This window comes from Arachis duranensis, chromosome 3, assembly GCF_000817695.3.
Source record: "Arachis duranensis cultivar V14167 chromosome 3, aradu.V14167.gnm2.J7QH, whole genome shotgun sequence".
Classification (NCBI taxonomy): domain Eukaryota; kingdom Viridiplantae; phylum Streptophyta; class Magnoliopsida; order Fabales; family Fabaceae; genus Arachis; species Arachis duranensis.
The window spans coordinates 490,547-513,237 of record NC_029774.3 but is presented as its reverse complement, the minus strand read 5'-3'; the positions used below and the strand labels follow the sequence as shown (position 1 = coordinate 513,237).

Below are 22,691 nucleotides of genomic sequence, written 5' to 3'. Positions count from 1 at the left end.
AATAAAGTAATTTTTTTCTTATTTTTCAGTACTACAAAGAGATTGAAAATTTGCAACAATTTTTTTATGAATTTGTGGCGATTTTAAATTGTCGCAAAACGACCTACTAACGAGCATTCTATATATCTCCCAATCAATGATTGTCTCATATTGCTAAAAGGAGACAATAATAATCATAAAAAAATTTAAAAAGCACAAAATAAATTAACTACTTTGACAAGATGACAGACATAATTCCTTAATTAAAGGGTTATTATTAATTGTGAGGTAAATATGTCTATCTAATTAGATAGAGAGGTCCATAATTTAAAAAATCAATACTTTAGTACGGAATATTTTACTTAGCATTAATCTTCTAGAGCACTAAATTTCATGCCACTCATTAATAACCTCACGTGATTAATTAGTTCTTCCAATTTGCATTTGTGAAGTAGGTAAGTATTATTCCCTTTAAAATGACCGAGTTAAACTAATAAACAAGTACTAGTAGTAATTGACTCATCATGCTAACTATATATAATATGCATATATAAATATAATTTATAGAAAAATGAGATGAGCTAATTAAAATTACTTTGTGTACATACAACTATATGCTAAAGTGCACAAAATTGGCTTTAATTTTAGAACATCATCGTCGTCGTATGTAACATCTAAGTTGGGCAAAAGGAAACCAGTTCGGATAAGATAACATGCGAAGAGTTAATGATTTAATCCCAAAATTAGAATTGTGTATGTTCTAATGAAATGCCGGAATGAACAAAAAGAATATAATATTGATTGCAATCTAATAAATTGAGAGTTATTATTTGTATATATAAAAAAAAAAATAGGGACCTAGGTAGAATAATGTTTGGGAATATTCCATTGTTACTTCTATTGAAATAACATATCAAGTCTCAAGTGTGAAGTCAAATTACGATAAGCGTCCACAATCACATAACAGGATCTTCTTTTTTTTCACTGTTGAATCATGCTACTTTTTTCCTCCCTGGTTTTAAGATGAGAATTTATCAATTATATAGTTTCAAGTTTACTGATTTTTTTGGAATTATTATTATTATTATTATTATTATTATTATTATTAGTAGTAGTAGTAGTAGTAGTAGTAGTAGTAGATGGGATCACAATGGATTGTACATTTATATCTTTTGAGATAAAATTGTGGTGACTAGTATTTTTTTTAGTGAATTTATATAATTAACAATTTTGTACTTTTTCATTAATATATATGCCTTTTCTTATGTTGATTAGATACAAATAAAATCATCATGACGGATTCATTCATGTGAGTGCGAGGCAAGCGTCACCACTATAATTTAGAATTTTATTGAGTAGTATATAATAATAATATTTATTTGCCTCCACTAAATTATTAAATTTAACCTCATAATAATTTTTTATTTAACTTTCAACACTTGATAGTCAATTTGAGAATTTCGTATTAGAAGTCTATTATAATGATCAATTTTCAAATTTAAATAAGATTAGTGTTCTTTTTTAGAAATCGACTTGAAAGAATATTATCTATTCATTTGTGTTTCTTCTTTTAAAATTAGCTTTAGTTTTTTCATAATAACTACACTAATTGAATAAACTTTTTCAAATATAAATATCATCAAGAGCTAATCGTATGAAAGTTGAATTTTAAATGATTGTTTAACGACTATAAAAAAAGATATTTTAATTATATTGTCAAGGTTTTAAAATATAAAATATAAAAAATTCAATTTTAAATTATATATTATTATTTAAATTACTATTTTAGTATTTTAATTTGTAATTAGATATTTTGATACCTAATCATATTTTATAATAATAAAATATAATTATAATAAATTAAATATATGTATTTATACACAAATTTACAATAGATAATTTGATAGTTAACGTTGTATATAAACATAATATTTTTATTATAAAAATTATTATAATATTATATATATTTTATTCCACTGTCAAAACTTTTTGGATCCGGATCATGTTAATACTTCATGCACATTACAGCTATGCTTTTGAGTTTTGACTAATTATAACGCATAAAATATGGGAAAATTGCCTCATAGAATGGCACTACACGCGGAGTGATTGCATCTACATGAATTTCTTCCCTTTACATGCAACTAAAAATCTAAAATAAGTAAATAACCATACCTACATGAAATTCGAAAGCAAATACATATATCTTTATACTTTCTTTGGTTTATAATTTAATTTTTAAATTTCATTTTAGAGTTTTTTATTTTTAAAATTTTACGAGAAAAACGTAAAACTCAGGAAAAATTAGAGACTTAATATGTACGTACACATTATTAATTTGTAAAACATTGCCCCCTTTCTACTAATGTAACTCTGCCATTGATAAAACTATTACAAAATAATAAATGGTATTTTTTATTGTTATCTTTTTTTTTCTTTTACAAAATTCTTATAAAACATTAAAAATAAAAACACAATCCTAACACACCTTTAATTTTCCACACTAGGACCATATATAATATAACAATAGATAAGTATGTATTTAAATAAAAAAATATAATAGTTAGTTGTCTTTATACATTAAATTCAGCAAATTTTTTGTTTTTGATATTGGAGTGATAAGTGTATTTTTGAAATATGGACTGTTAGGTGTTATTTTCAAACATAAAATCATTTAATTAAAAAAATAGAAATTGAATCGTTCAATTTATTAGAAATACAAAAATTAAACAGTTCGATTTGTAGAGGTATAAAAATTAAATAATCCGATTTGTGTTAAAAAAAATTAGAAAATTTGAGATACAAAAATCGAATCTTCTAATTTATAAGTTTTTTATAATTTTAAAAAATTGCCAAAAATTATAATGTTAGGATATTTTATTATTTTTATTTTCATAAAAAAAAGCCGAATTTAGTACATAGTTGAAAGTTAATTTAAAAGAATAATGTACTAAAGTAGTGTTTTGTGTCAGACATTAACTCTGATGACAGATCGCCATTGGTCAGTGTGACTAGCTAGACACATAGTGAAGACCGAAGAGTATAGGAATGAATATTCCTTAATTGAACTCATAATTGCTACCACATTATCCAAATATTAAAACGACAATAATCATATTAGTAATGTGCAGAATTTCAGCTCAGTGTAAAATAAAGAACAGAATGTGCAAGCTATGAAAGTTTGTGTTCTTTAAGTTGCTTTTACAACCCTGAAGACTATGAAGTATGATTTGAGAAATTTACTACAATAGTCTTAAAAAATTATTCTACTAGTCTAGCTCTTAATTTATTAACGATTGTGTAGAAATTTTTTTAAATTATACTTTATTTCAATATTTCTTCTCTTTTATAATTGTGCATCTAACCAAAATTACAAATGAAAATAAAAGTAATAGTAATGCACGACCAACTCAAGCAAACAAACTATTTTGGATAACTACATAAACTCGGTTTATGTATTATACTTGTCATATAAAAATTTTGCTAAAAAAGTTTTTTAAATTTATTGGCTGGAAGACTTAAAATAAAACTCTTTAACTCTTTCATTAATATAGAAAAAAAGCTTGGCAATTTCTTTCTCGTTATAGAAAAAAGACCCGTAAATACTCCAATTTCACATGCATCTTCTTTTACAAAAAAATAATAATTAAAAATTATTAGATGAAATTGATAATTAAAAATCATTAATAATTTAACAAATTTAATTAAATTATCATGTAAAGATTCTTAATTATCACCCATTCTTAACTATATAGTTTTCACCTATAAGAAAGGAAGATGTGTAACCAAGATGTCAGAGTGAATGCCTCTGTTTTTCTCTGTTTCAACAAAGGGAATGGCATTTATTCATCTGCACCAATTCTGAAAAAAAGTTACTCCAATTCACACACCACATTACAAAGAAAGAGGAAGAACCAAAATCATTTTCTTCTTTCCATATATAGATTTAGGGACCAGAGAGAGAGAGAGAGAGGGGGGTGTGCACTCTGCAGCATAAAAGTAGTTTTAAGAATGGGTGAGTTTGATTCGCAGCCGAAGTTCATGATCCCAGAGAGAATCCAGGGGGTGAGTTATGACATAGCTGGGCAGATAAAGATGATATGGGAAGTGATGAAAGCGCCATTGATAGTGCCAATGCTGAAGCTTGGAGTGTACATTTGCCTTGCAATGTCGCTGATGCTGTTCATGGAGAGACTATACATGGGAATCGTCATCATCTTGGTCAAGCTCTTCTGGAAGAAACCAGAGCAGCGTTACAAGTATGAACCCATCCAAGATGATCTTGAACTTGGAAGCTCCAATTTCCCTGTAGTTCTCATTCAGATTCCAATGTTCAATGAGAAAGAGGTCTTCTTAATTTGCTTGCATTTGCTTATCTCTATTCTCTGTTTTCCTCTGCCTCCTCTGTTTTATTTCTGTGAAATTTGGTTGGTTTTTTGAGTTCTTTTTCTGTGTGTATATATAGGTATACAAGGTGTCAATTGGTGCAGCTTGTAATCTTTCATGGCCTGCTGATCGTCTTGTCATCCAAATTCTTGATGATTCTACTGACCCTGCAATCAAGGTACCTTATTATTGATATAGTAAAAACTTTTATTAGAAATTGTATGATTTTTTAGTAGAAAGTAATATGAGTCTTAGGAAACATGTGTTGCTAATAAGAAATGAAAAATAATGCAGCAAATGGTGGAGATGGAATGCCAGAGATGGGGAAGTAAAGGCATAAACATAACATACCAAATAAGAGAAAACAGAACAGGATACAAAGCAGGTGCACTTAAAGAAGGTTTAAAGCGTAGCTATGTCAAACACTGTGAATACGTTGCAATATTCGATGCTGATTTCAGGCCTGAACCTGATTTCTTGAGAAGAGCCATTCCCTTCTTGATTGGCAATCCTGACATAGCTCTTGTTCAAGCTCGTTGGAGATTTGGTAAATAAAATCCCAAACTCATGCTTTCTTTATTCAATTACCTTTTGGAATGAGTTGCTTAGTAAATTAAGTTAGTCAAAAGTTAATAACTACCTGAAGGTACTTATTGTTCTGGTGATAAAGTTAAAAGGTCACATGGTTCATTTTTTACTTCCCTTGATTTTCACTTTGACTTCACTATTCTTTTTACTAACCAGTAATATTCTCAGATTATTCTCTTACACAATTTTTTCTTTTATGAAATCCTTGTATTGATAGTGTCGGTGGCATATCATTATGTAAAGTGGTTTGAATGAAATAATAATTTTGTGGAATTTCAAGTTCGATAGTTGTGGACTTGTTTTTCATCTATGATGGGTTGACCTGACTTAGCATAGAAAAGAAGAAAAGAGGGACCCACGGAGACAAACCCTTCAATCACGGGTAGGGACCACCCCCAAAACAAGTAAAATAAAAAGTGAAAAAAGAAAAAGAAGAAAAACCAAGACTTGGTCGTTTCAACTTTCAAAAATAGTAATAAAATGATGCTAAATTTCGTAGCTACAAATCCAAAAAGCTCACTTCCCACGTGCTTTCTCAGAAGAAGAACAAGAGACGGTAGTAGCATGTGGATGATCACTGTTACGTCACATGCACGCTAACCAGTAACCATAACTCAAAAATTCTTATGACTAATAAACTTTGCTACACTTGACTATTTATCTTCTTTTACATTTTACAATTCAATAACAAGAAGTATAGTAGAATGGTACTAAAGGGTGATGAAAATGTGTGACAGTGAATGCGGACGAGTGTTTGTTGACAAGAATGCAAGAGATGTCGTTGGATTACCATTTCACGGTGGAGCAAGAAGTTGGGTCAGCAACACATGCTTTCTTTGGTTTCAATGGGACAGCGGGTGTATGGAGAATAGCAGCAATTAATGAGGCTGGTGGCTGGAAAGATAGGACCACTGTGGAAGATATGGACCTTGCTGTTCGTGCTAGTCTTAGGGGCTGGAAATTCTTGTACCTTGGTGACCTTCAGGTACCTGCCTTCATTTCTCTTGTAACCAATTTCATTCTGTCTCTTACATCACACGTATGTTACACTCATTCAGGCCAAAAGTGAGCTTCCAAGTACTTTGAGAGCCTTTAGATTCCAGCAGCACCGTTGGTCTTGTGGTCCTGCTAATCTCTTCCGCAAAATGGTCATGGAGATAGTAAGAAACAAGGTTGCCTTTTTTCCATTCACCTGCACTCAACTTTTCTCTTTCCATCCATAATTCCATATAGGTTAAATTACATAGTTGGTCCTACACTTTCAGTAAAATTGTAAATTGGTCCCTATACTTTAAAAGTTTGTAATTAGATTCCTAAAGAAAATTAAAATTTGTAATTTAATTTTTGCCGGTCAAAAAATGTTGATTTAACCAAATATTCTCAGAATATGCTGAGAATATTCTGTTAAAATAGAAAATATGCAGAGAATATTCTGTTAAATAAAATATTTTTTGAACGACAGGGACTAAATTAATTTAACCTTTCATATATACCGATATCTTCATGTGAGTCATAACTACTTAGTTGAGCATGTTAGATGATAATTTAGTTAAATATTTATGCAGAGAGTGAAGTTTTGGAAGAAAGTATACGTGATATACAGCTTCTTCTTTGTACGTAAGATCATAGCTCACATGGTGACATTCTTCTTCTACTGTGTGGTGCTTCCCCTGACAATTCTGGTCCCTGAGGTTCATGTTCCGATTTGGGGTGCTGTTTATATTCCTTCCATCATCACCATCCTCAATTCAGTAGGAACACCGAGGTCCATTCACTTGTTGTTCTATTGGATCCTTTTTGAGAATGTCATGTCTTTGCACCGAACCAAGGCTACATTTATTGGTTTGCTTGAAGCTGGCAGAGCCAATGAATGGGTTGTTACTGAAAAACTTGGAGATTCTGTCAACAACAACAAGAACAAAACAGCAGGAGATGCTGCTAAGAAGACTAATGCCAAATCCCCCAAAAGAACTAGATCCAAATTTGTCGAAAGGTTTGTTCTTATTATTATTATTTAACTTTATCCATATTCATTGCAAAAATAATTGTATCAATTTCTGTTTTGGTCTTGGTTAGAAAAGTTTCCTCATCTAATATATTTTTTATAATCTTGTTTGAACATGAACAGACTTAATACATTGGAGCTGGGATTTGCAGCATTCCTCTTCATATGTGGATGCTATGATTTTGTGCATGGCAAAAACAATTACTTCATATACCTCTTCCTTCAGACCATAACATTCTCCATTGTAGGATTTGGCTATGTTGGCACCATTGTGTAAAAAATGTACACTGTTGTGTCCACATCTCTGTTAGTCACTTAGTTTTGCTCCTTAAAAAGAATTGCATAAAGCGAGGGTTGATTTAAAAAAAAGAGGCGTACCAGCGCTGGAGCTAGTTCTAGAGGAAAGTCATTTTTCACTTTGTAAAAGACAAATTCTTCCCATGATTTCACTGTCAAAGAAGATCCAGAGAAATCACAGGGAAAAAGTGATGTGATTAATAGAATTTGCATTAGAGTGTCTTGAGGAAAGACAAGAAGTTTAGTCAAAAAGCTCTTAAATTAATAGTCTTAGTATTAGACAAGAAATAGATAGTGTGATTTTCATTCATAGGTTGTTTTGTGAAATTTTACAGTTATTATATAGTTGAAGAGGGATCCTCTTTTTAAAAATTTTCCTTAGTTTGATTGAGGTTAGTAATCTAATAGGGAAAAAAAAGGAGGGGTTGCACGTGTTATTCTCTATTTGTCATTGCTGATTCCCTAAGAAATGAAATTTTATTGTTATATATGCTATAATCTGGTAATATTTACTTAGATTACCTTTTCTCTCTTTTATTTATTTACTTTCTTCTTGTGAAGGAATAGCATGGGATACTATATTTTAAATTTTTGTTCCTTAGAAAAGTGAACACTAAGATAAGGGATGAGATGCAACTAGAGCATGTGCTGCTTTGTTTTGTTGTTTAAACCTTACTATCAATCATATTTTCCTATCATCATTAGACTTATGCATCAACTGACCAATATTATCAATGCAAAAGGCTCAATCATAACTCCATCACAACCTTGTTTCAAAATCACAAAACACCCCCTTTGTTTTTTAATCAAGGCATGGTATTAATTTTTACAGCTAAGCTAATTAAGGGTAAAAAGAGTACCTTTTGGCGACATTCTTACGTATCTTAGCATGCCTTGTGCCCAATCATATGACACTTGTGATCCCGGGTATCATGAATTGTCAATTTTTGGTTACTTAAGAGTTAAGACAAAAGTTTTGTATGATCAACTTTACCTTTCATTTTCTCTTTAGGTAGCTTTAACTTTCTGTTAATAAGAAGAAAAATATTTGTCCCCACATGCAATACTAATCCAAACATTCTTGATGTTAGTTTTGTATCCTCAAATTTCGTCTTACAGGACAGTGTGACCCTAGTAAAAACGTGCTTGAGCCAATCACTACTCTTTAATGTCCAGTTTGAAAGTTGGATCATAACATTAGTATAACAAGATGGATGTCATAAAAATAAATTTCTTAAGAGGATTGGAAGAAGAACATGATTTTTAGCCATTGGTTAAAAAGTTTATTATGCTAAATAAAACATACGAGGTAAGGTTATATTATCAAATTGAAAAAAAAATTGATTACATTTCTTTTCTTTTTCTTTTTTGCAGTAAAATTTGATTGCATTTCATATTTTCAATATGTTCCTATAATGAGGCTGTCCCACAAAGGCATGTTCTTGGGCCATGAATAAACATAATGAAGCTTGATCCACAATTTGGGGTAAAAATAAAATGCTGGCTGTGGGGTTCGAACCCACGCGCACTTATGTGCAGAAGATCTTAAGTCTTCCCCCTTAACCTCTCGGGCAAACCAGCTGACTGATAAGTGTGGTTAACATAAAGTTATATTGATTTAGATGAAATGAGAATCTGCTAAATGAACTAGAACTCGAAGGCTCTAGAAGGTGCATGCAGCGATGTCTTCTTAACCGAAGCCAGGGAAGAAAGCAGCAGAAACCCTAGATCGAAATGGCGGAGCATCTGGCATCGATATTCGGGACAGAGAAGGACAGAGTAAACTGCCCCTTCTACTTCAAGATAGGGGCCTGCAGGCACGGCGACAGGTGCTCCCGTTTGCACACAAAGCCCAGCATAAGCCCGACGTTGCTGCTCTCCAACATGTACCAGAGGCCTGACATGATTACCCCCGGCGTCGACGCCCAGGGCCAGCCCATCGACCCCCGCAAGATCCAGGAGCACTTTGAGGAGTTTTACGAGGATCTCTTCGACGAGCTCTCCAAGTACGGCGACATCGAGAGTCTCAATGTCTGTGATAACCTCGCCGATCACATGGTTGGCAACGTCTACGTTCAGTTTCGCGAGGAAGAGCATGCCGCTAATGCCCTCCGCAACCTCACCGGAAGGTTCTATGCCGGCCGCCCCATTATCGTCGATTTCTCTCCTGTCACCGACTTCCGTGAGGCCACTTGCAGGCAGTATGAGGAGAACACTTGCAACCGCGGCGGTTACTGCAACTTCATGCACTTGAAACGAATCAGCAGGTACTTCGTTGTGTTTGCCTTTGCTATCTATCGAGTTTAACATTGCTTAGGACATAGCCTGCCATGACTATGATACATACCCTTGATCAGAATAATCTTATTAGTTTTATGTAAAATAATGTTAATGATCAGAATGCTCCTTTCAAAGATTGCACATAGGTCAATTAGGTCCCTCAAGGACGACATATAAGTTAGTTGGTATCTGTTATTTTGCACTATTACTGAAGCTTTTTGGGATTGGGTTAGTGAGTTAGTCCACTCAACTCTGATGAGATTTTGTTTCCATCAGGGACTTGAGGCGTCAATTGTTTGGTAAGAGCCACCGCAGCAGGCACAGCAGAAGCAGAAGCAGAAGCAGGAGCCCTATTAGGCATCGGAGCCATGAGGAGCGGTCCCACCGTAGCCACAGCAGGAAGTATGATGAAAGGGATCACTATTATGAGAGCCGTAGCAGGAGACACCGGAGCAACAGCCCTGGACATAGGAGGGGGAGAAGCCACACTCGAAGCCGAAGTCCTGGAGGAAGGAGGAAGCGCAGTCCAGTTAGAGATAGTAGTGAAGAGAGGCGTGCTAGAATTGAGCAATGGAACAGGGAGAAGGAACAGAAAGAGAATCCTAGGAAGGTTAATTCTGAAGAAAATAATGGTGGCCACATTCAGAATGGTAGTAATGAACATCAGCAGCATGAGCAACAGCCCCATGACGAAGGATATGGATACTGAACTTTTGATGCTGTTATGGTTTGTGTTGTCTCTCTCAATTCTCTTATGCATGTTCTCTTGCCCTAGCAGTAGGAAAAAAAATTAATTCGAAACTAGACCACCCACAAAATAAATGTAGCTTATCACCCATTTTCCACTGTGCAGGTGGTACAGGTGCACTGTTCTGTGATATGGAATGTGTTCTCTTCTCATCCCCCACCCCTTTTTCATTTTGTATACATGATGCTTGATTTGATTGTATGTTTGCTTGTTCTATTTCATGCTAGGTTTTTCAGGAACTTCTACTAACTCCTTAATTCAGCACAATTCTTTTTGAAGTGTTTTTTCTTTTTTTTTTTCTTTTAGTCTCCTAAAAATAGTATCAAAGCTGCTTTTTGTTGCACAGGGAGCCCCCTATTTCTTGTTTACACTGCTTGTATGTACTCGGTAGCTCTATAGGTAATGATGTGTAAACATTTCCTGTTTCCCTTGTGTTCCTACAAATTTTCATACACTCTGTCCAAGATTGTCGCAAATTATTGGCCCCCTTTTTGTTTCTACCTTTGTCTCAAATCTCAATTATCTCGTTTTGGTTCACTTTGTCCAATGTGCTTAGAGTTACTTTCCTAATCCATATTCACAAGAATTAAGCAGACACCCCTCAGTCCCATCTCCCAACAAACACAAGTTCTTGTTAAGCCTTGGATCTTGTTAGTGTAAAACGGAAACATACTTTGTCATGTTAAAGATATATCCTCTTTATTTTTTGAAAACCTTTCATTACAAAACCAGATTCCTTTCTTTCTTTCAACCTAAATATCATTTTTACAAGGGATCGGTTATGAGTTTTACCATTCAGTTGATCATGTATGCTTGTTATTATGGTTGATTTGCATGTGTGCATGAATTCTTTTATTTTACAGTCAGGGACTGATCTCCATCATACATGAAGGGCTAGTGAACGACCAATTCAATGGTTCTGTATGGATTTTGTATTCTATAAAGCTTTATTTTTCTCTAAAAAGTCACTTTCTTACATTATTTACAAGTTTTGCAGGTTCAGGGTATCCTTCCTTCTATGAACCGAACCATTGATTTAATGCAATTTTACCGTGGAATTGTGTACAGGTTCTTGGAGTGCGCTGCAGGTTCCTGGTTTGGTGATCCTTTCAACAAGCAATCTCGGGTGAAGCCGTTACTGGCGTGTTGGTTTCTTGTAATGGCAGGCTATTTGAAATGGCTTTTTATTTTCCTAGCTTATTAGGATATATATGGTTCAGAGTTCAATTGGAGGCTGGATTTCAAACTTTAATTATTTCGTTATGTTGTGACTGTAAATTACCGTGGATGGTTAAAATGTATGATTAGCTTCCCTTTTATTTGTTTTTGCATTGGTAGAGAGGCATTGTTGTCAAACTCAGTGAGTTAATTTGTAAACTTGTACCCGTATTAGGTGGTGGAATTGAGTTAACTCGGATATAAACTAGATTAAGTAGACTTGATCAAACTAGGTTAAACTCGCAAGTTTAGGAAGAGTTTGCGAGTTTATGTGCCATTCGTTAATGATGGTGATGATGATTCAATGCAAGGTCAAGCATGAAGATTAGTTCATGTGAGTGGTTTACAAAACGAAAAGATTTTAAGGAAAAAAAAACTAGGATATTGAAGGAGGGAGCCAAAGGAAGACAATGAATCTAACTATGTAAATATGAATCTAACCACGGTTGCGTAGTTTAAGTTTGAGTATTCAGAATATTGGAGTTGAATGGTGTAGAATTGGGTTCACTACCATGCGAGCCCCAAAATATCGTTTCCAAATGAGCGAGACTAAAGTTCATATCGTTTTAAACAACTAAGTTCCAAATCCCAATAAGATTAAGGCCCAAATTTAAAACGAAGTTTTGATCCTGACACAGCATCTTTCATTTACAATGCATAAAATAGCCTTAACACTGTCTTTAGAAATACCAAGAAAACAAATAGAAATCATGTAGTTTGCGTTATGAAAATCAAGGGGAATCAGAAAATAGTCAAAACAAGTGGTGCGCCATGGACGTTGTCAGCATTAGAGAGTAGCTCAAATTTGAATAATAAAGATAATTAATATATTTTAACTCAACTAAAACAAAATAGTTGTCCAACAAAATTTCTGAGAACTCAACTCATCGAACTAGTAGCCTCTAGCAAACAAAATTTAGTAAACATCCTATCCAAGCGTTCACCTTATAACCATTACACCGATTACGATATTCCAATGCAATAAAAGCAAAAATTAGTACATATTAGAAACTTCATGATCAACGACCACCCTTCTTTCCACCCTTTTTCTGCTGCTGTGAACCAGTTTTAGGTGACTGGAACTTCCCTGCACTGTTTGGATTTCCACCTTTCTTCACGGGGTGAGGGGTTGGTGCATGTGCAATTTTCTTGCCACCTACAACACAAAGTACATTAAATATGATGGTGCACTTGGAATGATATCAAGTGAGCATGCATGACATGTCGCAATATCGACTATTTTCCTCAACACTACCAAGTTATGCAATATCGCATTGTAAAGATAGCTAATAGTCTCACCAGACTTTTCAGGAGTTACATTCTTAGCTTTCTTAGCAGCAGGAACTGGAGTTTTTGTTGCAGACACATTTGGTCTCTTCTTGCCCTGGTCGACCTTCAAGACATAAAGGTATGCATTTAGTTTTTAATGTCCAATAATAATAAACACAAGACAATATATGAGGAAACAGGACCACACAGTAATGTTACCTTCTTCACAGGTGTCTCTTCATCTTCATCACTCCCGTCCTCATCACTATCAGCATCCATCTACAATTATCAATAAAGGTTTCCACAAAATTAATACTTGAAAAGAAGCGCAGTGTTTTTATTTTGCCATTAAGTTTCAAATAAAATTAAAAAGTAATTGCAACAGAGAGTAGATGACAAAGTCATTGTGTTACCTCACTTCCAGATTCATCCTCATCATCAGACTCATCATCATCGTCGTCGTCGTCATCATCAGAGTCCTCGTCCTCTTCATCTTTCTTTGGAACAGCAACATTGACTTTCTTTGCTGGGGCACCACTCACATCCTTTTTTGGTTCAGCAATCTTTACCTTTTCAGACTTGGTTTCAACTTTTCCTGAATGAAGATTAATAATTAGTTACTCACATCATAGAATGCACAAGTAAATAGTACATTTTGGATTGATCAGAACTATCAACCATTATCTTTGAGATTCAATGCAGCCTCTTCCTCATCACTCTCTGTACAAATCAAACAATGCAACAATGTTTGAGCAAGTGAATCATAAATCAATAACAATTCATTAAATTTAAGACATAGGTCTGTGCCATACCTGAATAGTCATCAGAACCAAGATCACCAGGTACGTCCTCATCAGTGCCACAGGGAACACATCAAAAGTCAAGGAAAAAACATTCACAAGTAACAACACACATCACTCAAACTTGCACTTTTCATATTCAAAATTTTCTAATGACAGGGAACCAAGACCAATTCAAAAACAACGAATAAATTAACATATACTAGTGGTGTAAAGGATATCGATCAGCCCTATATCCACAGAAATAGACACTGGCACTCTTGCAAGTGTGGGAAAGCTCAGCCCCTTGGTCGAGAACCAAATCCAAGGGTATTTGGGGGATTTCCTCCCTGTTCAAAGTTCCCAAAACAAGCTTTTGCACTCCAACTTTGAGGTAGACAACCACAGGTTCCTTAGATTTCTCATTCTTTGAGGCCTCTCCCAGCGCAACCTGAAAGGGGAAACGCTTTAGAAGATTTATTCCAAAAAACACGAGAAAACAATAACCATGAAAAGAAGCGAACCTGAGAGATGTGGATGTAGGCATTAGCTACTTCCAACTCCTCTATTTTAACGCAATCCCCTGGCTTAACCTCAACACCTATTTTATTTTATTCAAATTAGAACAAAGATTACAGTGCCATAAACATAAAATGTTTCAACTATGAGAGTTTATAAATGAATTTTGGTTGGCTTTGAAGTAAAATCATAGCACAAAACATTGAAAGAGAGAAGTTTACCCCAGAACTCCATTGAAATTGAAATTGAAATTGAAATTGAAATTGAAACGCGTGATAAAGAGGAGCGAGTGTGAGGGGGGAGCGGCAATATGTGATGGTTGAAAAATTGAGACAAGAAAAATGGAGTTAAGGGTTTAGTATTTATAGGGTCTTGCTAGCTACTAGGGTTTTTCTCATTCTATTCCTCCCCCCGCCTCTTTCCTTTTTCTTTGTTCTTCTAAAAAATACATCAATTACTTTTTTTTTCTCTTTCTGTTCCGTAGTTGGGCCTTGTTGAATTCCTGGGTGGGTGAGTTTGTTCGTCATTGCTGGCTGGTGATACCAATAAGTGGGCTTACAAAAATTAGAGGGAATACTCTTCCATAGCCCAAAAACCAACAAAAAGAGGTTTTTATTCAAAGATGGTTTGATTGTATTTTTAATAAAAAAATATTATTTATATATTAAAATTAATCACAATATATTTTTATATAAATAGTTAAATATATATATAATTTAATTCACTTTTAATATGTATTTTATATTTTAATACATATTTTACACTAGTACTAGTAGGGTGTACACGATTTTTTGTGTAAACAAATTTATTGGTGATATATATCTTCAAATCATCGTTTATCTCTTACTCTTTTAGTTTACAACAACTCTTGTTATAGATAATCTAGTATCTTTTATGGTATTTCTTATGGCAGTTATAGTTCTGCTCGTTATAAATTTATAATAGCTAATTAGCTATGCAGGTAAACAACTATGATAAATATATGAAGTTGAGGGCCTCTTATCTTTCGAATTAGCATATGCCTTCACTGGGTTCTTTTTTATGTCGACTTTCTTTTCAGTCTCAATAACTATTATAGACTTTTTTTTATAATAAAAAAACAGTTGAAAAGTAGAGAGGTATCGAATTAAGTGAAAATTCACAAACATGCAGTAAAATTGATAATCAATAATGATTAGATAATAATTTAATCAAATCTATCAAATCATTTAATGATTATTTACTATTAACTTCACATGAAAACAATTATATGTAAATTTTTACCATTGAATTATTGTAATTGAAAGTAGGTGAAATACAAATTAAAAACCGTAATTGTTTAGGTAATTGTATGTTTAGAGTTGTTTGTGAAGCATTATTCCTCTTGAAATTAGATCCACACATCCCAATTCCCAACGGAGGTTACATATAGTCTGGGTACGAATTCTCACAATAATAATAAACCTTTACCATTGCAAAATAGACCTTAATATGTTCAAGTGCGATTGTCAACTATGTTACTACAATCCCAGTAAAATACACCAAAGTAGTAGATGGTATAATACAAAGACTTACAAGATGGGCTTTACTTGGCACCAAGGAAAAGAACAGAAAACAAAAAAATTCAAAGTAGAAAGAGTGACTCAAAAGGGAAAAGAATCTAATGAACTAAATAGTTTTTTTTTTTTTATGAATCTAACAAACATACACGCATAATGCATTCCCTCACTTGTGCTAATGCATAAAGGCATGCCCATGCCAACATATCTAAAACTAGCACCCCACTAAATCGCCGACCTAATTTTTTAATAATTTTTACAAAGCAACCAGCCAATTATATATCATACTTTCTATTATGCAAGGGGAAACAAAAAGATTTTTTATTGCAAAAAATCCAAATGAAGAGCATTCCTCAAGTTCTGAGCCAACCAACCAAAAAAAGGAAACGGTTTCAGAACAAGAAATCAATGAACCTAAGCCAACCACCCCCCTTTCCTCCTTTTTGAACCTCTTTCGAACACGAACCAAACGACGCCGTTTTCCCTCCGGTTTCCACGGTGATGCCAGAACCGCACCTCCTGGGACAAAGGAAGAAGTTTCTAGATCCAAGCTCCCTCAACTTATCATCCCTCTCCAAACCTAAACCACAAAATAATCATAAATAAATACTATATTCACTTTTTATTATAGACTCCAAAAAAAATGAAAATAAAAAGAGGAATATATAATTTGCTTACTTTCTAAGCTAAACTGAGAATAATGGAGATCGAAGTGGGACGGGTCGTGGGATGGCAGGATTGGGCGGCGGCCTTCCTTCACGTATTGTCGGACCGCCACCGCAACCAAATCCGCCACCGTGGATTCCGGAGGCATGACCACCTGCACGGGGCCAAGGCTCCCCATCATCGTCACCTTCACCAGCATCTTCGGTGGCTCTCTTCGAACAAATTCAGGCACCGTCGCCGTCGCCTCGGCGCGTTTCCTGTGTGACACTAAGTCCGGCATCGTCTTCGGCCTACGAATCTGTCCCCCAGCGGACATGGTAGCCGGGGCTGCGGTGGCCGCAACGTGAAAAGAAGAAGATTTCTCCGATAACAACCTTCCACGGCGGTGAGAGTCGACGTGGGCACTCCGCTGGTTCTTCATGATGGAATATAAGAGCTTGTTTTTTCTTCGACTGTGGTTAATTGGTTGGAGTTGGTTAGCAGTTACCTCAATCGGCGGTACCTAACGAATCTGGGGCGGGGGAAGCCCAGGGAGGGAGAAGGCGGCGCGTGGTTGGGAGCTATCATAACCAGAAGGGTAGAACCGTAAATACGCCAGAGTGAGCTTGAAAGAACGATGAAAGAAGAGTGAGGTACAGTTTTGCGGGCTTTAAGATAGATTCTGTGGGTTTTTATAAGATAGATTAGAGAGAGAGAGAAGATGAGGAATTATGGAAGAGTTGAGTTTGTTTTTAAATTAAGAAAAAATGAAGAAATTATCGTGTGTTGCCAGTTTAGGTTGGGTACACTCTTGGGTTAGGCAACTGGGTTACTATTATTCTTTTGCTGTTTTATTTTTCTTATAAATTATTATTATTATTACCCACTTTATAACCTATCAATTGACTACTTCTATTTATCATATAGTTTAAAAATACTAAATATTATAGTATGAACCAATGTAAATTAAAAAATAATAATAAATTTTATAGTTCATCATTTCAGTTGTTTTTTTAATCTTATTTTACGTCTAAATACTTTTATCAACAAAAATTGTTTACAGACATACATGAGAAATCACATTTTTTATTTTCACGAAAAATAACAATAATATTTTTTAATTGTGATACAGAAATTTTTTAATTTTAACATAATTCTTTTTATTTTGACACTAAAATTTTTTAAAATTTTAAATTTGATGTTGTAATTTTTTTTTGTTTTTTTTTCTCCATGCATAATTTTCATATTTTTATTTATAAAATTATGTGTTTTCTCTTTAAAAATTTGCATTTATTATCAAAATAGATAAATTAAAATATAAAATAAAAAATTACATAATTTTATTATTATTATTTTTTTGTTTTTATTTTTTTTAGAGGATAAAATAATAAGAATTGTGTGAATGTGAAATAAAAAGAACTGTGAAAACAAAAAAAAAGGAAGAGAAAGAATTTTTTTGAGAAAAACATAAAACATAAAATATGTTACATTCTAATATTCAAATCCTTAAACTCAAGTCATAAGTCAATAATAGTAAGGTGGTACGACTCTCAAAGTGTATTATAATACATATATATATCTATATAATTGAAAGGAGTTAATTAACGAGAAGCAAAAATGAGCAAAATAAAATTGAGATCGAAAACACTCTCGTATTGAAGAAAAGGAGATAAAATGTATTCGGATAACGAATCAAGACAAGGTATAACAATAAGGAAGAATAGAATAAAGACAAGGTACATATATGTATATAGACATGAGTATAAATAATAGTCACTAGTCGCGACCTGCGGAATCTAGGATTTTAGGCTAACTAAGGTACATTAATAAAATCAGTTGACAACAGTAATTTTTCTATCTCTCAAAAAATATACATCAATACCTCTATAGGTAAATTTTCAAAAGGATTAAATAGATACATAGCATAAGTTTTTCAAAATGAATATGGAGAGAAATCTAAATAAAATAAGCAGAGAATCCAATGATCTCCGCTATTTTTTAGATAGACCACCGTTCAATGCTAAGCACCTGAACCTACATTTGAAAAACAGAGATTATATACAGAATGAGAACCCCCGACCCATGAGTTTTCAGTACAGTAAAAGTGTCAAATAAATATAATACACTATAATATGAACTCACTAAGTATCATAATATCCTTTTCATCAATTATTCACCCTAAGTTCTCACTAATCCATAACTTAGAAAATTGTCCTAAGGGATATTAAATCTAATTCAATCTCTCATCTTTTCTGACCTTTCAAACTTTCCAACTTCCAATTTATTTACAGAACCATGACCAGAACCAACACCAACTAATTCGACTCAGTGATTATATATTAATACTTCTCATTTTTACTTGAAGTAAGTGAAATCACTTCCCTGCATCTACATAGAGAACTCAAATAATCTCTTTCAGTATTTATCATTGTTAATCAGCTATCTCATCATTTTATTTCAACAAAGATAACCCTCAACATCAACTAATATCAGTATAAGGGACCTCTCAATTGTACAAACACAAACAATGTAAACAAGTAATACACAAGTAAGACAATTAATGCAAGTAGCAGTTAAGCATGTAACATATTCAATTAGGCAAACTCATATAATTAAGTAAACCCAAACAAATCAAACATATGTGAATTATGTATGCCTGTCCTATAGTCAACAAGCTCATCGTCGATTATACAACCAACCCGACACACCTGGTAACTAACCTAGATATCGTCTTTCAACACGAAGGGAATCTTCAACCTCCCATTTTAGAGAGAGACTGTGATGTAATGATAGAGAATCCTCAACCTAACTTATTCACACCACAGCCAGGAATCAAATCAAAGGGAATTCTCAATATTCTCCATTCAATTCCCCGATATAGCAAGAGAGGGAATTCTCAACCTCATCTTGTTCATCATAGCAAGAGAGAGAATCCTCTATCTCAACTTACCTTTCCCAACATTCAAATTAATAATCAAAGAGTTAAACCGAAGGGAATTCTCGACCTTTAATCCAATCCTCTGATGCGACAAGTGAGAAAATCTTCAACCTCAAACTTGCCCACCCCAACAAGAGAGAGAATCCTCGACCTCAACTTGTTTACCACAGCAAGTGGGAGAATCCTCAATCTCAACTTGTCTTTACGTGAGCGGGATAACACCACTGTCCTCACAACGCAAATCTTATTACCTCTTTAATTATAATTGCAACACGAGAGAGGGAATCCTTTACCTCAACTCGCTTATTCATCCCGGTATATAGTTCCTGCCACACTTCACCATCATCCTCGTTATCAATCTTGTGATCATCATTATCCTCATTATCAATCTCATCTCAATTCATATTCAATTTTAATTAAGTTAATTTATCATTATCCATTCATAATTTTCATATATCACTTAACATCTTGTTCATTGCTCCCAATTTTACTAACTCAATTTAACTTTATCCCTAACTCGTTCATCCTCGATTCCACAAGCTTTAGGCTCATATCGAAATTTATAAAGGTTTAGAAGGCTAAAAGAATGGTTGAAAGGCATAAAAACCCATTTTTTAAAAATTTGGGTGTTGCGTACGCATACATGTGGTACGCGTACGCACAGGTTGAAACTTGGGTGTCCGCGTACGCATATAAAGGTCCACGTACGCATACACCCAATTTTGGATCATACCGCATACGCATACAGTGTCCGCGTACGCGGGAGAACTTGGCAGAGGCCAATGCCCATGTACGCATGTCAAAGGCCACGTACGCATCCATATATATATATAAAGAAAATCTGATATGTTGCAAAAATTAATTTTTCAGTCCAATTTTTAAAATCTCGTAACTTTTTTTACAAAATTTTTTTTTCGACCATTGGAAAGATCGATAAATGAATTTTCATAAAAATCTAAATTTGAAAGTTTTCTAACTTCGAGGATTGAATTACGACTCGCCGAAGTTGGCCCAAAATCTTTTTTTTTTAACCAAAACACACATTTACCAATCCTTCCAATTGTTCACAAGCCAAATTTATTTCTTATCAATTTTTACCACAAACCAACCTATTTCACATTTTTACACTCAACCAAATTCAAACCTTTTCCAATTATACAATTCAACTCAAATTCCACCAATTTCACATCTCAAACCTCAATTTCCAATTTCCTAGCAATCATGCCTACTTTTCCATCATTCATTATCAATTTTCATTCAATTACATACATCATCACACAATTCAATCATCACTTACCGTCATTACCTTTTTTCTGGCCTCTGGCCCAAAATTCACAATTTAATACATAATCCATAAACCAATAATAATTATTCAATTTATCAAATATTTCAACACCCAAACATACAAATTCACACAATTCTCAATCCAATCATTAATTTCTACAACATATTAACTGTATATATCAATACCAACTAATTACACAATCAAAACCTAATCTTAGAGGCATCTAACCAAGGAATCTTCATCACACCATACGGTACTTAAATGAAACTTAAACTGTACCTCTTGTAGTCACAATAATTTGACCCTTTCCTTGCAAATTTTTCACCAAGCACTAGCTCCAAGCTTCACCAAGAGTTCCACAAATCAATTCAAGTTCTCACAGTGTGCCAAATTCACCCAACAACGCTAACATAACCAATTTCACATATATATTTTGTTAGGATTTAAAAAATCTCATAAATCACAAGATTTGGAGGATTCTTACCTTAACTCACGAAAATAGTTGATGAAACTCATCAATAGCTTATACTAGAAAACTCATAAATAACTAAAATCACAAGATTTTCTCAAAATCTAAAGCAAAACTCGAAACTACGAGGAAAAACAAAAATTGGGTAGAGGAGAATAAAATACTCACTAGAATACCTAAATAGAATTGAAGAGAATGAAAAGAGAAACGTGTGGTCACAAACGGCTCGTCAACCGGAACTTCAGAGAGAAAGTTATAGTGATTTGAAGTTTGAAAAGCTAAGTTTTCTTTCTCTCTTCTATCTATCTGCCCTCCCTCTTATTTTTAGGGTTAAATGAGCTTCAATGTCATAAATGATGCTTATATACCTTGGGTTTGGGTCTCGCTTGGACCCGGTTCACGTATATGACTCGTTGGCCCAATTTTAGGTTAAAACATTTAAGATTAGCGTTTTAAAGTGCGTTTTAGATATTTTTATTTTCTAAATAAAAAATTCTAACTATTTTTTCTTTCTCACTCATAAATTATTTTTTCATCTGCAATATAGGACAGATCTCAGCTGGTACTGCCGGTCAAATTTTCAGTGTGCGTTTTCTCAAAAAAATTCATCGAATGCAAATATCATATTTAAATTGTCAAATTCTTATTGCGAATTTTTTCTAACTATTGTTGCCCATATTCAATTAATTACTTAATTAATTACAGTTTGATTAGATTTTATAAAATATCACCAAAATTTTTTAACCGTGACACATAAAATAAAATGTTGCAACTATTTTTTATTCTTCTTATTTTTATTCATCTTTCATGTATAATTTCTCTGTTCATATTTATAAAGTTATGTATTTTTCTTTTAAAAACTTTTGTATTTATTGTCGAAAAGAATAAACCAAAAAATTAAATAAAATTTTGCATAATTTTTTTATTTATTTATTTTTTATTCTTCTTAAAAGGTGAAACAATAAGAATTATGAGAGTGTAAAAAAAATAAAATAAAATAAGATAATGAAAAAGGTCAACGAGAACAGGACGCACGTAGTGGTATCAGAAGAGAAAGGTTTATATACGCGGAAGGAAAGGATGAAGAATAAGAAGTATGAGTTGTGGAGGCTGCTACCGTGAAGCTTTGATGTGGGAGAGTGAGAAAGAAGAAGAAGTTGTAGAGATTACTACCATGAGACTTTGACTGCTATAGAACTTTAGTGTAGAAAGAAAGAAGAAGAAGAAGTTGTGGAGACTGCGTTATCGCCATGGGACTTTGGTGCGGAAGGAAGAAAAAGAGAAAGAAGAAGAAGAAAATATTCTATGGCAAAGTGATGCCATGTCAGGACTTCTGTAGTTAATTCATTATTGAAATGATGCTTAGGATTATTACGATATCAGAAATTCTACGTAGAAAACAACAAAAATAAAATTAGAATTTCAAGAATAGTATTAAGTAATCATGTAAATATCATGAATTATTATGAAACTCTAATTTACTCTAAGTCACAATTAAAATAGGAGAAATCGGCCAATCATAATGAATGTTATATTTGAATTTGGCAATTACAAATTAAAGTTAAATTCATAATATCTATTTTCATATTTAATTAAATAAAATTAGATCAAACCCCCGGCCCCGAATTTTTTTTTTTCTACCCATTGACTGAGAAAGAGAATGTATAAAATGGCCATAAAGCCAAGGCATGATAATCCAATCCAAAAAAACAGATTGAAAATAGAAATGGAATTTTTTTTTATGGAAA

At 33.4% G+C, this 22,691-nt stretch overlaps 4 protein-coding genes and 1 non-coding gene across 7 annotated transcripts; 2 read left to right on the top strand and 3 right to left on the bottom strand.

Moving 5' to 3' along the window:
* Positions 1–3,778: 3,778 nt before the first annotated feature.
* On the top strand, positions 3,779–7,745 carry LOC107476438 (glucomannan 4-beta-mannosyltransferase 2). The gene is made up of 7 exons (XM_016096248.3): positions 3,779–4,326; positions 4,445–4,543; positions 4,660–4,912; positions 5,691–5,938; positions 6,012–6,125; positions 6,519–6,946; positions 7,082–7,745. Exons 1-7 carry the CDS (start codon positions 3,991–3,993, stop codon positions 7,233–7,235), a joined length of 1,632 nt encoding a protein of 543 aa, XP_015951734.1. The 5' UTR covers positions 3,779–3,990; the 3' UTR covers positions 7,236–7,745.
* A 1,008-nt stretch (positions 7,746–8,753) lies between these two features.
* On the bottom strand, positions 8,754–8,836 carry TRNAL-UAA (transfer RNA leucine (anticodon UAA)). Its single transcript has one exon. It is a non-coding gene; the product is annotated as a tRNA-Leu (tRNA).
* A 38-nt stretch (positions 8,837–8,874) lies between these two features.
* On the top strand, positions 8,875–11,491 carry LOC107476436 (splicing factor U2af small subunit B). 3 transcript variants are annotated; one of them, XM_016096246.3, is made up of 3 exons: positions 8,875–9,522; positions 9,812–10,262; positions 10,389–11,491. In XM_016096246.3, exons 1-2 carry the CDS (start codon positions 8,990–8,992, stop codon positions 10,242–10,244), a joined length of 966 nt encoding a protein of 321 aa, XP_015951732.1. In that variant the 5' UTR covers positions 8,875–8,989; the 3' UTR covers positions 10,245–10,262; positions 10,389–11,491. The 3 variants fall into 3 exon arrangements, with proteins under 3 accessions (XP_015951732.1, XP_015951733.1, XP_015951731.1); XM_016096247.3 differs by having other exon boundaries at positions 8,876–9,522; positions 11,352–11,484; XM_016096245.3 differs by having other exon boundaries at positions 8,876–9,522; positions 9,812–11,491.
* An 814-nt stretch (positions 11,492–12,305) lies between these two features.
* LOC107476435 (histone deacetylase HDT1) lies at positions 12,306–14,447 on the bottom strand. Its single transcript, XM_016096244.3, has 9 exons — positions 14,290–14,447; positions 14,074–14,150; positions 13,792–14,000; positions 13,583–13,626; positions 13,449–13,490; positions 13,184–13,365; positions 12,990–13,049; positions 12,801–12,894; positions 12,306–12,657 (listed from the first exon to the last, which is right to left on the bottom strand). Exons 1-9 carry the CDS (start codon positions 14,300–14,302, stop codon positions 12,521–12,523), a joined length of 858 nt encoding a protein of 285 aa, XP_015951730.1. The 5' UTR covers positions 14,303–14,447; the 3' UTR covers positions 12,306–12,520.
* A 1,092-nt stretch (positions 14,448–15,539) lies between these two features.
* On the bottom strand, positions 15,540–16,989 carry LOC107476434 (uncharacterized protein At4g22758). Its single transcript, XM_016096243.3, has 2 exons — positions 16,285–16,989; positions 15,540–16,186 (listed from the first exon to the last, which is right to left on the bottom strand). Exons 1-2 carry the CDS (start codon positions 16,691–16,693, stop codon positions 15,999–16,001), a joined length of 597 nt encoding a protein of 198 aa, XP_015951729.1. The 5' UTR covers positions 16,694–16,989; the 3' UTR covers positions 15,540–15,998.
* Between the last annotated feature and the right edge of the window lie 5,702 nt (positions 16,990–22,691).

Bases quoted from the DNA above. Each gene is read 5' to 3' on its own strand.
- LOC107476434 (XM_016096243.3), bottom strand. From the start codon at position 16,693: ATGAAGAACCAGCGGAGTGCCCACGTCGACTCTCACCGCCGTGGAAGG. The intron at 16,187-16,284 runs GTAAGCAAATTA...TTTGTGGTTTAG, and splicing joins TTCTCAGTTTAGCTTAGAAA to GTTTGGAGAGGGATGATAAG.
- LOC107476435 (XM_016096244.3), bottom strand. The intron at 13,491-13,582 runs GTATGGCACAGA...TGATTTGTACAG, and splicing joins TGGTTCTGATGACTATTCAG to AGAGTGATGAGGAAGAGGCT. The intron at 12,658-12,800 runs GTGAGACTATTA...TTTGTGTTGTAG, and splicing joins TGTAACTCCTGAAAAGTCTG to GTGGCAAGAAAATTGCACAT.
- LOC107476436 (XM_016096246.3), top strand. From the start codon at position 8,990: ATGGCGGAGCATCTGGCATCGATATTCGGGACAGAGAAGGACAGAGTA. The intron at 9,523-9,811 runs GTACTTCGTTGT...TGTTTCCATCAG, and splicing joins CACTTGAAACGAATCAGCAG to GGACTTGAGGCGTCAATTGT.
- LOC107476438 (XM_016096248.3), top strand. From the start codon at position 3,991: ATGGGTGAGTTTGATTCGCAGCCGAAGTTCATGATCCCAGAGAGAATC. The intron at 6,126-6,518 runs GTTGCCTTTTTT...ATATTTATGCAG, and splicing joins TGGAGATAGTAAGAAACAAG to AGAGTGAAGTTTTGGAAGAA. The intron at 6,947-7,081 runs GTTTGTTCTTAT...GAACATGAACAG, and splicing joins AGATCCAAATTTGTCGAAAG to ACTTAATACATTGGAGCTGG.